General features: G+C 41.7%; 1 protein-coding gene across 3 annotated transcripts in view; it reads right to left on the reverse strand.

Annotated features, from left to right (window-relative positions):
• LOC149460908 (uncharacterized) overlaps nucleotides 1–13,329 on the reverse strand; it is a 57,279-nt gene that overhangs the window by 17,347 nt on the left and 26,603 nt on the right. For 2 of the 3 annotated variants that reach the window (XM_089679059.1, XM_089679062.1), the window contains exons 3-10: nucleotides 10,777–10,971; nucleotides 10,249–10,301; nucleotides 7,155–7,263; nucleotides 4,620–4,659; nucleotides 4,357–4,520; nucleotides 3,467–3,640; nucleotides 1,649–1,727; nucleotides 1,129–1,278 (exon numbers count right to left, since the gene is read on the reverse strand). In XM_089679059.1, the coding sequence (XP_089535185.1) occupies nucleotides 1,129–1,278; nucleotides 1,649–1,727; nucleotides 3,467–3,640; nucleotides 4,357–4,520; nucleotides 4,620–4,659; nucleotides 7,155–7,263; nucleotides 10,249–10,301; nucleotides 10,777–10,971 (964 nt within the window). The remainder of the gene's footprint in view (nucleotides 1–1,128; nucleotides 1,279–1,648; nucleotides 1,728–3,466; nucleotides 3,641–4,356; nucleotides 4,521–4,619; nucleotides 4,660–7,154; nucleotides 7,264–10,248; nucleotides 10,302–10,776; nucleotides 10,972–13,329) is intronic. The other variant, XM_089679061.1, reaches the window with a different exon arrangement.

Raw genomic sequence — 13,329 nt, forward strand, 5'->3', positions numbered from 1 at the left:
GATACTGAAAACTCTGGTCACCAAAGTCACCTGCTTGCTTAAAAAGCTGTTTTAGCATTCTGTGGTTGACCATAATTACCTGGTGCACATTTGGAGTTTTCAGCATCAAAACATAAATCTTCCAGCTATCAGACATCCAGCTGTCAACCAGCTCTCCTGGCTATCAAAATTCATAGTCCCACACAAACCCACCACTTTGTCTTAGTGAGCTTTCAGACCCGCAAAATGCCCACCTGGGCTGCACAGGCTCCTTCCTAATGACACACAGATTTACAATACCACTTAGGCAATGGCCTGGTCAGATCTGGCTACATCTCCTTGAGGCCAGGGTAAACACTTTCCTAATGTCTCTCTCCACATAGATACACTGCTCCTGTGGCAGCTTTGCAGGGGAAAGGAGCCCTGAATTACAGACAGCCCCTTGATTTAATAGGGCTGTGCGCACCTGCACCTTCAAGTTGCTGGTCTCCAAAATGTGGACACAGAGTTAGAGGCTTCATCCCTCCCAAGACCCTTCAAAACCTCTGGACTCCAGACCCCAGTACAGGATATGGTGATTTTTAGGCCGTGTATACAAGGCTTTAGGTTGGTCTATCTTGAAGTGGAATTGAAGACATTTTTATTAAGCATGCAGGCAGGCTATTTATTGCAGAAGAGACATGCAATGTATCTTCTGAATGCTTGCAGCATTCTGGGGCATATAAACTGAGCTCGTGGGGAGAAGATGCCGGCGAGGGACACCTTATATAGACTTTGGACCAGTAGGTATACTGACTCCAGTGCCGCTTTAAACGAGGAATAGAGCCAGGCACAGAATATGCAGGAGGCTGAAAGACATTTGTGTTCATTGCTATGCTAAAAAAAAACTGTGCTGGCCGAACACTGTGTTACTTTGACTTTTGGATCAACAACAGTAGGCAAAAAACTCTGAAATGCATTCTGCAGAGTGGACTGGCACATCAACCTGCAAATCATTTATAAACAGACCCCTAATTCTATAACATTTTCTATTACTAATGTCAAGACACTTTAGACAGAATTGCCCATATTTTATCATACAAATAGGTCAAAATACATAGGTCAAAACACACCTACATATGAAAATCACATTTTAAACCAGTTTGTTACCTTTTACTTCTTCTTGTGGATTGCTGTCCAGTGAGTCATGTTCTCTAGCATAGACCAAAGCAACTTGAGATGAGAGCCATTTGTTACAGGGAAATACATATTTTGATTTTCCTTTCAATATAGAAATGTTTATGCAATAGCACCTACAATCTGATAGAACATACATATGTATTAAAAGCTTATCTTCTGTAGGTAGAAAGTATATACAGCATTGTAGTTGGTGGTTTTATATGGTTTTAAGCAATCATCCACATGACACAGCTGACTTCCTTCTAAAACTTCTAGTAGTCTTGTTGTCTGTGGCTTCAATACTGTCTGACTCATTGACAGGAAACAAGCAAGCAGCAAGTGAAGTCAGGATGAAACCAGAGCACTAACTCCAAAAGTATTGAAGCTACTGGACAAGTATGGCAGTTGGGCAAAAGCTATTTTCAGAAGGAAGTAAGCATACTTCTGTCAGAACATGTTTATTTTATTTAATTATTTTAGTCATAGAGCTAGAAAAATTAGAGGTACACACCTTGTTTTTTATCATTAACTCCCAGCATGATTTGCTTCAATTCTCCAACATCATTTGCTTTAACAAAGGAAGAAACAACCTTCAAAACAAATTAAATTATGGTGAAATTATGTATAATTATGTAATATGACATCCTCTCTTGGCTACACTGTCATCATGTCAAAGTAAAATGGAGATTACCAATGCACACATCCTGCAGCATCACTAATCACCTTTAGGGATCATGCACATAAATCCTGGAATATGGGTGTACAGCACAAAATACACCTGTATTTGCAGGGCTGGGAGACCCAACTGGTGTGTAATTATGCCATGGGACTGTATTGACAGAATGCACTGTATGCTGGCATATGCCTGTCAACACCAGTACTAGCGTTTACATGGGTGTATGGACATACAGTAATTTCTCAAAGGTGAAAGTTTTGCGTTGCAGAAATTATCCCTTCAGTCTCCGCCCGTATCGCCCACCTACTGAATGACATATCAGACTGGATGTCGCTCCATTTCCTCAAATTGAACCTTTCCAAAACCGGGCTCCTAATTTTCCCCCCAGCCTGCGCCCCCCCCCCCCATCCTCTCCATCACAACCAACAACGCCACCATCAGTCCCACCCCGCAAGCCAAAGTCCTAGGTGTCACTCTAGACTCAAACCTGTCCTTCCAACCCCATGTCCAATCGTTGGCAAACTCATGCAGACTCCGCAACATCTCCAAAATACATACGTTCCTAACCCCAGACACTACTAAACAACTTGTTCGCTCCCTTATTATCTTACGCCTGGGCTACTGCAACTCCCTTTTCACTGGCCTACCCCAACACAGGCTATCCCTGCTTCATTGTATCCTGAACTCAGCGGCCAGGACTCATCCACCTTACCAACCGCTCCGCTTCTGCCACCCCCCTCTGTCATTCCCTCCACTGGCTTCCGATTGCCCAACGCATTAAATTCAAAATACTAACACTGACATACAAAGCCATTCAGAACGCTGCCCCAAACTACCTCACCGACCTGATATCCAAATACCACCCAACCCGTACTCTTCGCTCCTCACAAGACCTCCTACTTTCCAGCTCCCTGATCTCCTCCTCCCACGCCCGACTGCAGGACTTCTCCAGGACTTCCCCCATCCTCTGGAACTCACTACCCCAATGCATCAGACTGTCACCTACCCTCCTCACTTTTAGGCCCACCCTGAAAACCCATCTCTTCAGGGATGCCTACCCCACCCTCACTTAACAGCCGATCTCCTCCACTCCTCCTTCCACTCCATCCCCCACAGCCACGTCCTCCTGTACCACTATCCCCTCCCTCCTAGATTGCAAGCTCGAAAGAGCAGGGCCCTCGAACCCCTCGTGTATTGTTTTGTTACTGTATTGTCTCATGTTCTGTCCCCCACTATAATGTACAGCGCTGAGCAAACCTTTTGGCGCTATATAAATACTGTATAATAATAAAAATAATTATGCCAAGACGCGTGCACTTGTGAATGCAAATAATGTTGTTTACCCGTTTATAATGGTGTTTACCCGTGTATACTCGTGTACAGAGTAATCTGTCAATACAGTTTTATGGGCAGATTTACATAACGGCTGGGGCTCCCAGGCACCACAAACACAGGTGTATTTCATGCTGTACACCCATATGCCTGTATTTATATCTGTATGCATGAGCCCTTAGTAGAGATAATGGTAGCTTTAGTCTTCCTGGGGCGTCAATAGCCTCAATGTCCAAGAGTGTCTCCTTTTCCAAAACTCCTGTGATATGGCACTGATTATAGACTAACAATTATACAGAAACAGGAAAATCCATTTCTTACCTGTCCAATACTAGAGGCAGTACTGCTATGCAAAGTGTTTTGGAGGAAAAGTGTTTTTGACTTTCCATGGTCACCAATAAATCTCATAAACAGGGAAGGACTGGCTTCTTTTGGAGAAATGGCTCCTATATGGACAATAATTTCATAATCTATATTCTTACTCTTTTCTGTCACCTGTGGTAACACAAATGTGAGTGAATTTATTGGTTATGCAACACACATTTATTTCTGCGTACTATAATACCAGCATTGAGCAAAAATGTATTAAATAATGTATTATTATTTGTGTATTTCCTACAGACAAAACGCACTTCTTGCTCACATCAATAGGAAGACAATAGAAGTTTATGTCCTATAGGCTTGTGCTATGTAACCTCTCTTACCAATTACATTGAAAGTGACTCTGTGAGCATATAAAAAAAAAAGCAGGTGGTCTCTAGAATCCTTCCTCTTGCTGGAAGCCATGGTTCCTCTCCACTGACTGCAATGTCACTACAGGATACTGGAACTCTTCAAAAGTGTGAAACTTCTACAGACCAACCACTAGAAAGGCGCTTTTAATGAGTTGGTACCAGATTATTTTTTAAGATGCTGAGAGGTTCGCTTTAAACTTCCAAGGCAGGTTTGAATCTGTATGGCAGCTGTAACAAATGTCTTAGTACATTAATTTTTTAAGCATCAGGCTTTGTGTGCATGTGTTAGAGAGGCAGCAAGGAGCATATTCCACCATAACCAACATGCCCTTTCCAGGATAATTATTTTACATATCAAAGAGAGTAGGGAGGACTGGTGCACTTAAGCACAGTTTGGATAGAAAATGAACTGTTCAGCCATTAAACATTCTTTCCTGAATGAATTTCAAAGTTTCCATTCCAATTTAGCTAAAGTACCTTTGAAGAGCACTCAGGTATAGTATGAAGCTTTGTTGAACCAAAATCCTCATTTTCTACAAATTGGGTGTGACACTCCTTATTCAGAGTTGATGACTCTTTGCTGGAAGGAGGCTCCTGCCTGCAGGTTGGTATCTTAACACCTGAAGATTGCCCTTTGACTGCTTTCACACCATCATCCACCATAAAAAAAAACAAAACATTAGTTTAATATACACATATTTATGTATTTCACATCCTGATGTTCCTATAGTATAAATTACCTTTGTGTTGATGAAGATGTGGTAAAGGACAGCCTGGAGTCTATAAAAAAGGAGAGCCAAAAAAACACAACAGTTGGAAAATATACCACAATTTGTAGCTGCATGTCTGTATATTATATCTTCATTCCACAATTCATCACCAAGCTATCATCTGAAAAAGTAACCTACACTCTTTAAAAGGTCTCTCTATCAAGTATGCTCTTATAATACAGATTCGTTATCCAGACATTTGGCTAGGTTTAACCAAGCTGTTAAAGTGACCCTGTGGCAATACAAAAGTATAAAAGGCATACCTGTATGAAGACATTAAACACAGTATTTATCTTTCCAGTTACTTGCGCTGAGGAATGCTGCTCGGGTCCCGAGAAATCTTCTGCTGATATCTGCAGGAAAATCGGCACCTCTGGTAGAGTTAATCTGCTAGGTCCTCTGCAGTGTTTACTGGTTCCTCCTTCTGACCTCAACCTCATTGGAAGTTTGCATAAGAAACCAGTAAGAGCTGCAGGGGACCTAGGAGAGCAACACTAAGAAATGTCAATTTTCCTGTGGCCTTCAGCAGAATATTTCTAGGGATCAGAGCAATTGGTAATGTAGAGAGCAAGAAGAGTGAGAATTTACTGTCCTTTACAGGCATGCCTTGCTTATTGTAATATTCTATAGTGGCAGGGTCACTTTAAGACCAGAATTTGTCTTTGTTGTCGAGACCAATTTTAAAAGCTGAATCAGAAAGGATTTTATGGGTGAAACAAATTGAAAAAACTGAACAGCTTTGTGTAACTTCTGGATTGAGCGAGAAGGAGTTAGCAAGTATGGATTTTTTTTAATGCTGCTCAATTCACCACTGAAGAGAGACAATAGGAAGTGGAGTCGAATAAGTCCAAAAAAGATACAGCATAAAAAAAACTGTTCTGTAAAACCTGAAAAAAGTTCTTACCCTTTCCCTATTCCATCCAGAACAAAGAAAGTAGAGCATAAATTTGCACTTTAATCCAAAAATTCTACATCTATGCTGCTTGAAGTCATATAAAACACTTGGGATTAAACCCGTAAGCACTTTCAGCAGCTGATTTACTTACTAGGTATGCAGCTTCTTTATCTTTTAGTCCTTGCCTATGCTCCTGTTTAAGCTGGTGCTATGACCACTGCCCCAGGCTTCCTTTTCAGGGTGGCTCACTGGCTCCTTTCTCTTGCAGCATCCTATGGAATCACCTCGCATGCAAGGAGGGGCCAATCACTTATAGTCCAGCACTGAGAGCCAAGGAAGCGTCTTTGTAGCAGTTGTAATCCGACAAAGGGGGGGGGGTCAGTATGGCACAGTTCAGGTAAAACAGGGGGGAAGCATGTACTCACAGATCCAACAGGGTGCCTGGTCTCCCAGGGGTGAAAGCGGAACACAGGTACCTGGTGGAGTCAGGATCATGCGGGTGGTCTCCCCGTTTGGGCTGAGTTCTCAGGCAACTGGCAGGCAATCTCTGGCAACCTCTACCCTATGCTGGGGGGTCTCTGGCAATCCTTCCCTTGGACTGGGGGTCTCTGGTACTGGCAGGCAATCTCTGGCAACCTTGGGTGCGGGTCCCCGTGTGGCTGGGGGGCTTGCAGAGTCCAGTCACGAAGGTCCCGCCGCAGCTGGGCTCCTTCGGTGACTGCTCTGACAGAAGACCAGAGCACCCGGCATCAGCTCCTTAAGCTGATGTCAGACGCTCCCTGGTCGTCTAGGTAACCCGGGCGGGCCTGAGCTGGCGTGCCTCGTTGCCCGGCAATGAGGCACGCCCCCTGGACAGGGACCGCGCCTCTCGTGAGCGCGGCCTTTGTCCAGGGCCATTTGCAAGCGTGGGAACTTCCAGTGGCCGCGCTTTGGATGACAGGGCTGAGATGGCGTCAGCGAGACACCATAGCCTGGAACATCCCTGCGGGAGGTTCACACTTCTCTGCGGAGAGGTGTGAACCTCGCCACCTTCTCCTCTCCAGTCGCGGCTGGAGGGGGAGAAGATAGGGCAGGGGTGGTGAAAGTCACACCTCTCATCCCACTGCAGCAGGATGAGAGGTGGAGGGGGGGACACTAGACCCCAGGGATGAATTGAGCTGGTGACAGGGGACACAATGATGGTAAGGATGACACCAGACCCCCCGGGGATATCAGAGGGGCCGGTGTCAGGAATTATGGAGGGCAACTTGGGGACATACAGCAAGCTGGCAACAAGCTGTCCGGGAGGGGGGAAGCCACAACAATTGAATTTGGCCATTTGGGAGAGTGACACGGAGGACATACAGAGAGAGAATCTGAGGGACGTTTGGTACAGGGAATTAGTATGGGGATTAAATTAAATCAATAACTGGCAGGGGCCCCTATACCATGACAGGTTAATACTATTTTAAGCTAGTTCTTTCCCCATCATACACTATTTAATCAAAGCTTCCTTTCCCCAGCAATTAATATTCATATATGGGCAGAAAATGGCAAATAAATAAAATGCTGTTTTCTTCACGGTATAAAAACACAACATATTTAGTTATAGTAATCTGAGTTCCACATACAGTGGCTACAATAAGATCTGCAGCCGAAGCAACAAGTCTTTTAAACTCTCCATGTGAAATGTCGGGTGGACGGTTATAAATGAGGTTTGATGAAATATCTTCCAGGTCACTGAAAAAAAAAACAAAATACTTTTGCTTCATTTGAAGTGGCAACATTTCTTTGCAAATTACATATGGAGAATAGATACTTATAGCACTGACTGAGATGATAATCCTAAAACCTGAAACCCAGGCAATGTGGGGAAATAAAAATTATTTTAGACCTACTGTGCATCCTTACGCATATGCAGTCTCTCCTATTCTCTGTAAAAATTGCTTCTAGGTGTCATAGAGAAATGGTAGACACGCTGAATGCTATATCAGTTTAACAATTCTATTCATGTCTGTAGACAACTAAAAAGAGACTCCCTATGGTACACTGTCTCAAGTAGCTTAGCAGCTTTTTAATCTCTATGGTAAACTCAGAGCAAGAGCTCAGGAAAAGGGGAGAGAAGGGTGCCTGACTTGAACAGTTTGTGCTCGTTAAAGCATAATTACTCCACACTGGCTGCAGCTATGGAGGTAAGTAAGAGCTTGTTTAAAAACTTTCTCTTAAAATGCACTAATCCTTTTTTGCCCCTTTGCCCTGACCTAACCTAACCCACCCTCCACAGATGCATACCTACCAAGATCCAACAGCCACAGCCTCTTTTATTTACATTCAGTGCTTAAAGTCTAACTCTCCTAGCTGCACCTGCAAATTACAGCTCAATTGGCTCCCTTCATCTCCAGCCTTGGGACAGTTCTATGGCTAAGTCTATGGGGTTGTAATGCATAACCACAGTCAAGAGATTGAGACTTACGGCACTAGATGTAAACAAACAACAGAGGCCACGGCTGTCGGATTAAGGTAAGTATGCATCTGTGGAGGAGTAGGGTGGGTTAGGTTAGGTCAGGGCAAAATGGAGACGTTCACTTTGTCTTCTGGTGCACTTATTCTTTAAAGCTCCTCTGTTTGAGACTCATGGACAGTTAACTGGCCTGGAATCCTTTTAACAAAAAGTGTTGGGTCCATGATTTTACAAAATCAAGTGCAGAAGTGGTGGAAATATTTTATGCAGAGTTTGAATTTATTTGGTAGACATTGAAGCTTTGCTAGCTGTTAGGTCACTACTGTCATCTTGCCTTTGTGTCCTACTATACTAGCAGACAGGGAAGAGTTTGATGTTTGCCACTACTATGAGTTTGAGATAAATTCTGCTGGTTTGAAATTCATGGTATCTGCAAATTTTTGTGCAAATTCTCCTGAGAAATTGTTTTTAAAACCAAAATACATGGCATGTCCTTTGAACCATGACCAGCAGGCTTGGAAGGGCCAATAAGGGGGCTTTTGGAAAAGCCAGTCCTCTCACTATAAAAGGGCAGTTAAGCCCTTTGCTGCCTTTTTTTACTCTAATTATTGGAGTCTTTTTTGTCTTTAATTATATTTTGCAGTTGCTATGAGGTCAGTGGTCACTACTAACTGCTGCCCTGACCTTGTTTATGCTGCTGCAAGGCTTCTCTTTTAAAAATGTGTGTGTGGGGAGGTATATTTGGGAGTATATTATTTATGCTGATATGGCCTTTTTTTAAGCTTGGGGTGTTCACAGTGCAGCATTCACTTGTTATTGATCATCTGTTCTTGGAGCTGCCCCTTGTTGGCAACGAAAAAAACTAAGTGCAAGAACAGTGTGCACCTAAACCGCCTCACATTATAATGTATCACTCACATTTATGGCAATGCTTATCCCCATATAACGATAAAAGTTAGGCATACACAAGGTATGCCTATTATTCCTGATTAAAATTGTCCTGTTACTGTCATGCTACTGTCCCATTTTACACTTCTGAAATATCTGTGTTATTCTCAATTCTTCCAGTAAAGCCCCACCCTGTACCTTTTGTCTCTAGTAAATTTAGGCCTAGCCTATTGTTTTACTGCAGCACATTTTTCACTACAGACGCATTAATTTTCTCTCAATAAAAGTGTCCTGCTGCTAGCCAATTTTAAATTGCTGTATCATCTGGGGTCTCTTAATTAGTTTGAGACTTTTGAGAGAGTTTGAAAGAAACTGAACAGTGGCAGGGCAATTTTGCATCAATGAGCACAAGGACAGTCTCAGCTGAACTACTGGTCAATTTCTATCTGCAAAAGGGGGCTTATATTACTGCTTGATGAAAAAAGCAAAACTGCTAAAACGTGCTGCTAAAACTAAGGTTTCATTAAGTGAGTACTAAAGGGCACTGTGAGAACAAAGAAGCACCGTAAGTACTGTAAGCACTGTGAGTATTGAGGGGCACTGTGGTTGAGTCCAAGCTGGGAATAATGCTCTGTTGGACCTACTAGGTATAATCAACACATAGCCGATTGCAGATATGGAAGTAAGGGATGTGTGTGGCAGAGGGAGGGGGGAGATTTGATTGAAGATACATGGCCACACAATGCAGTTAGACAAGAAACAGTTCAATCCTAAACTGCGTAAGGGGTTCTTAACTGTTGGATGTGGAGCACCCTTCTACAGTTGGTGGTGTCACAGTTGGTGGTGTCAGAGGGGATTGTAGTTAAATTAAAAAAACTTTTAGATGTGTTTCTTGGGGAACAAAATGTACAGGGATATGGAGAATGGTAGTGACATAAACACACACGCATTAAACTGGATTAACTGGCGTGTTTATTCGACCTTACCAACTATGCCACTATGTACCTGAAAAGAGCCTTTTTTCAAACTGAAAAGAATCCAATTAAGGAGTTGCTGCTGTATGTAAGCCAAGTTATTTGTAAAAGAAAATATAAATTTCAAAGGCAAATTGCTCTACCAGTATATACTATTGCCAAAAATGTCCTTGAAAATTGAATTGCTCTGTAAAACCATGTAGAACTCTTTGAAGCCCTATAAAAAGACCTTGTTCATACAGTTAGGTATGTCCCTGGTGGCAGTGTATAGCTTTCTTCATTTTTTTTAAACAGAAGTTTGTCTACTACCCCTAAAAATGACTAACCCCTTGACAAAGATTTGCTCCTCCCCACTAGCAGACATATGAAAGAAGAAATGTCATGATGAGAGGAATTTGTTACCATGATTTTGGGTTTATGCTGCTCGGGTAGACACAATTATCTAAAAAGCGGTCCTGCAAATAAACAAGAGATATAAGATACACATTAAATAAGGCAAGAATTCACAATCGACATGAAAAACTAACAAAGAAACAACCACTCTGAGCAATACCAGATATCAAGATAATTAAACCACCAAAGGTAATTGCTAGCCATAGCTTTTTGAACTGTTATATAAGAAGCCCAACAGTGCCAATAATACCACTTTTTAGATCGTTCTATCAAGCTTTACAATAATCTCCACACAGGGAGTTCAGTATATAATTATATCTGTGGACATCATGAAAGCACTATTATGCAGGCAGTGATCAATGTCAAAGTAATTCTGTTTTATACTGCCTGAAGCATGCAAGACCCATTTGTGAAGGTCTGATGTTAGAAAAAGATCTGAATGCTGAACCATCTACATTATGTTTTGGACTTATGACATGGTTCAGGGCTAGGCAACTTCTGATATATTGGAAAATATATAGCTTACAATACACTTACAGGCATGGTTAAAGCTGACATATTCTTTTTTATTTTTCTTTGCACGTGGATCCTTTTCTCTTGTTTTCTTTCCATTTTGTCATTTTTATCTGGTTCAGACTTTCCTATGTAATGCCGAAGGGCAGCTTCCATCTGCTTATCCAAAAAATTATTCTTGATTCTTTGACTTTGATGTAGCGTATAGTTACCTGCCTGCTGAATATCACAAGAAAATTCTGTTGGTTCTTAAACAGTAAACAAATACCTTTTGTGCAAAGTGATGGTTTGTGCATGTTATGAGGGGTACTTGAATCTCCCTTTTCTACCATGATGCAGCACTTGTCATGTAAACAGCTAATCACTAAGCCCAGGCAGTGTCATATGGAGAGCAGGGGAAGCAGATCTGATTGCAGCTTATACTGGGCTTTTTTGTGCATATAAATATTTAAACTTGTTTCTTGGTCCTGCATAGGCAAAGAGCAGGTGTAAGAAAATTATCATTAATAAACATGCATATTAATGAATAATATACAGTTGTGCCAATAGTTTGCATACTCTGGCAGAAATCTTGAAATGTTGGCATTTATACTGAAAATATGACTGGTCATGTAAAAAAATGTCTTTTATTTAAGGATAGGGATCATATAAAGCCATTTATTATCACATAGTTGTTTGGCTCCTTTTAAATTATAATAACAGAAATCACCCCAATGGCCCTGATCAAAAGTTTACATACCCTGGAATGCATGGCCTTGCTACAGACACACAAGGTGACACACACAGGTTAAAATGGCAATTAAAGTTTATTTCCCATATCTGTGGCTTTTTAAATTGCAATTAGTGTCTGTGTATAAATAGTCAATGAGTTTGTTAGTTCTCACATGGATGCACAGAGTAGGCTAGGTACTGAGCCATGGGGAACAGAAAAGAACTGTCAAAAGACCTGCATAACAAGGTAATAGAACTTTATAAAGATGTAAAAGGATATATAAAGATATCCAAATCCTTGAATATACCAGTTAGTGCTGTTCAATCACTTACTAAGAAAGTGGAAAGTTTGGGGATCTCATGATACCAAGTCAGGTTAGGTAGACCACGGTCAAGTAGACCAAGAAAGATTATAGCCACATCTGCCAGAAGAATGGTTCGGGATACATAGAAAAACCCACAGGTAACCTCAAGAGAAATACAGGCTGCACTAGAAAAAGACAGTGTGGTTGTTTCAAGGAGCGCAATACAATGATACTTGAACAAAAATGAGCTGCATAGTCGAGTTGCCAGAAAGAAGCCTTTACTACGCCAGTGCCACAAAGAAGCCTGGTGAGGCATGTCCAGGTGTTGTCGGGCATATTGTAACTAGGCTTTTTTGTGGCATTGGACATTATACTAGACCAGGGCTTAAAATTTCAAGTCCTGAGCTACTAGCCAGGCCTTAGAGTTACTCGCCACCAACAAACACACACAAACAGAGACACCTATACACACACACAGAAACATATACACCCACGCACAGAGACACATGTACATACACACATACAGACACATGTATACACACACAGGCACGTACAGACACGCATACACACAGATACATGTACAGTGGGGATCGAAAGTTTGGGCACCCCAGCTAAAAATTTGTATTAATGTGCATAAAGAAGCCAAGGAAAGATGGAAAAATCTCCAAAAGGCATCAAATTACAGATTAGACATTCTTATAATATGTCAACAAAAGTTAGATTTTATTTCCATCATTTACACTTTCAAAATAACAGAAAACAAAAAAATGGCGTCTGCAAAAGTTTGGGCACCCTGCAGAATTTATAGCATGCACTGCCCCCTTTGCAAAGCTGAGACCTGCCAGTGTCATAGATTGTTCTCAATCATCGTCTGGGAAGACCAGGTGATGTCAAGCTCAAAGGTTTTAAATGCCCAGACTCATATGACCTTGCCCCAACAATCAGCACCATGGGTTCTTCTAAGCAGTTGTCTAGAAAACTGAAACTGAAAATAGTTGACGCTCACAAAGCTGGAGAAGGCTATAAGAAGATAGCAAAGCGTTTTCAGATGTCAATATCCTCTGTTCGGAATGTAATTAAGAAATGGCAGTCATCAGGAACAGTGGAAGTTAAAGCAAGATCTGGAAGACCAAGAAAAATATCAGACAGAACAGCTCGCAGGATTGTGAGAAAAACAATTCAAAACCTACGTTTGACTGCACGATCCCTCCAGAAAGATCTGGCAGACACTGGAGTTGTAGTACACTATTCCACTATAAAGAGATACTTGTACAAATATGGTCTTCATGGAAGAGTCATCAGAAGAAAACCTCTTCTACATCCTCACCACAAAAATCATTGTTTGAACTTTACAAATGAACATATAGACAAGCCTGATGCATTTTGGAAACAAGTTCTGTGGACCGATGAGGTTAAAATTGAACTTTTTGGCCGGAATGAGCAAAGGTACGTTTGGAGAAGAAGGGGCACAGAATTTAATGAAAAGAACCTCTGTCCAACTGTTAAGCATGGAGTTGGATCAATCATGCTTTGGGGTTGTGTTGCAGCCAGTGGCACAGGG

Source organism: Staurois parvus, unplaced genomic scaffold (assembly GCF_062004578.1).
Source record: "Staurois parvus isolate SC_StPar_1 unplaced genomic scaffold, SC_StPar_1.0 ptg000217l, whole genome shotgun sequence".
Classification (NCBI taxonomy): Eukaryota; Metazoa; Chordata; class Amphibia; order Anura; family Ranidae; genus Staurois; species Staurois parvus.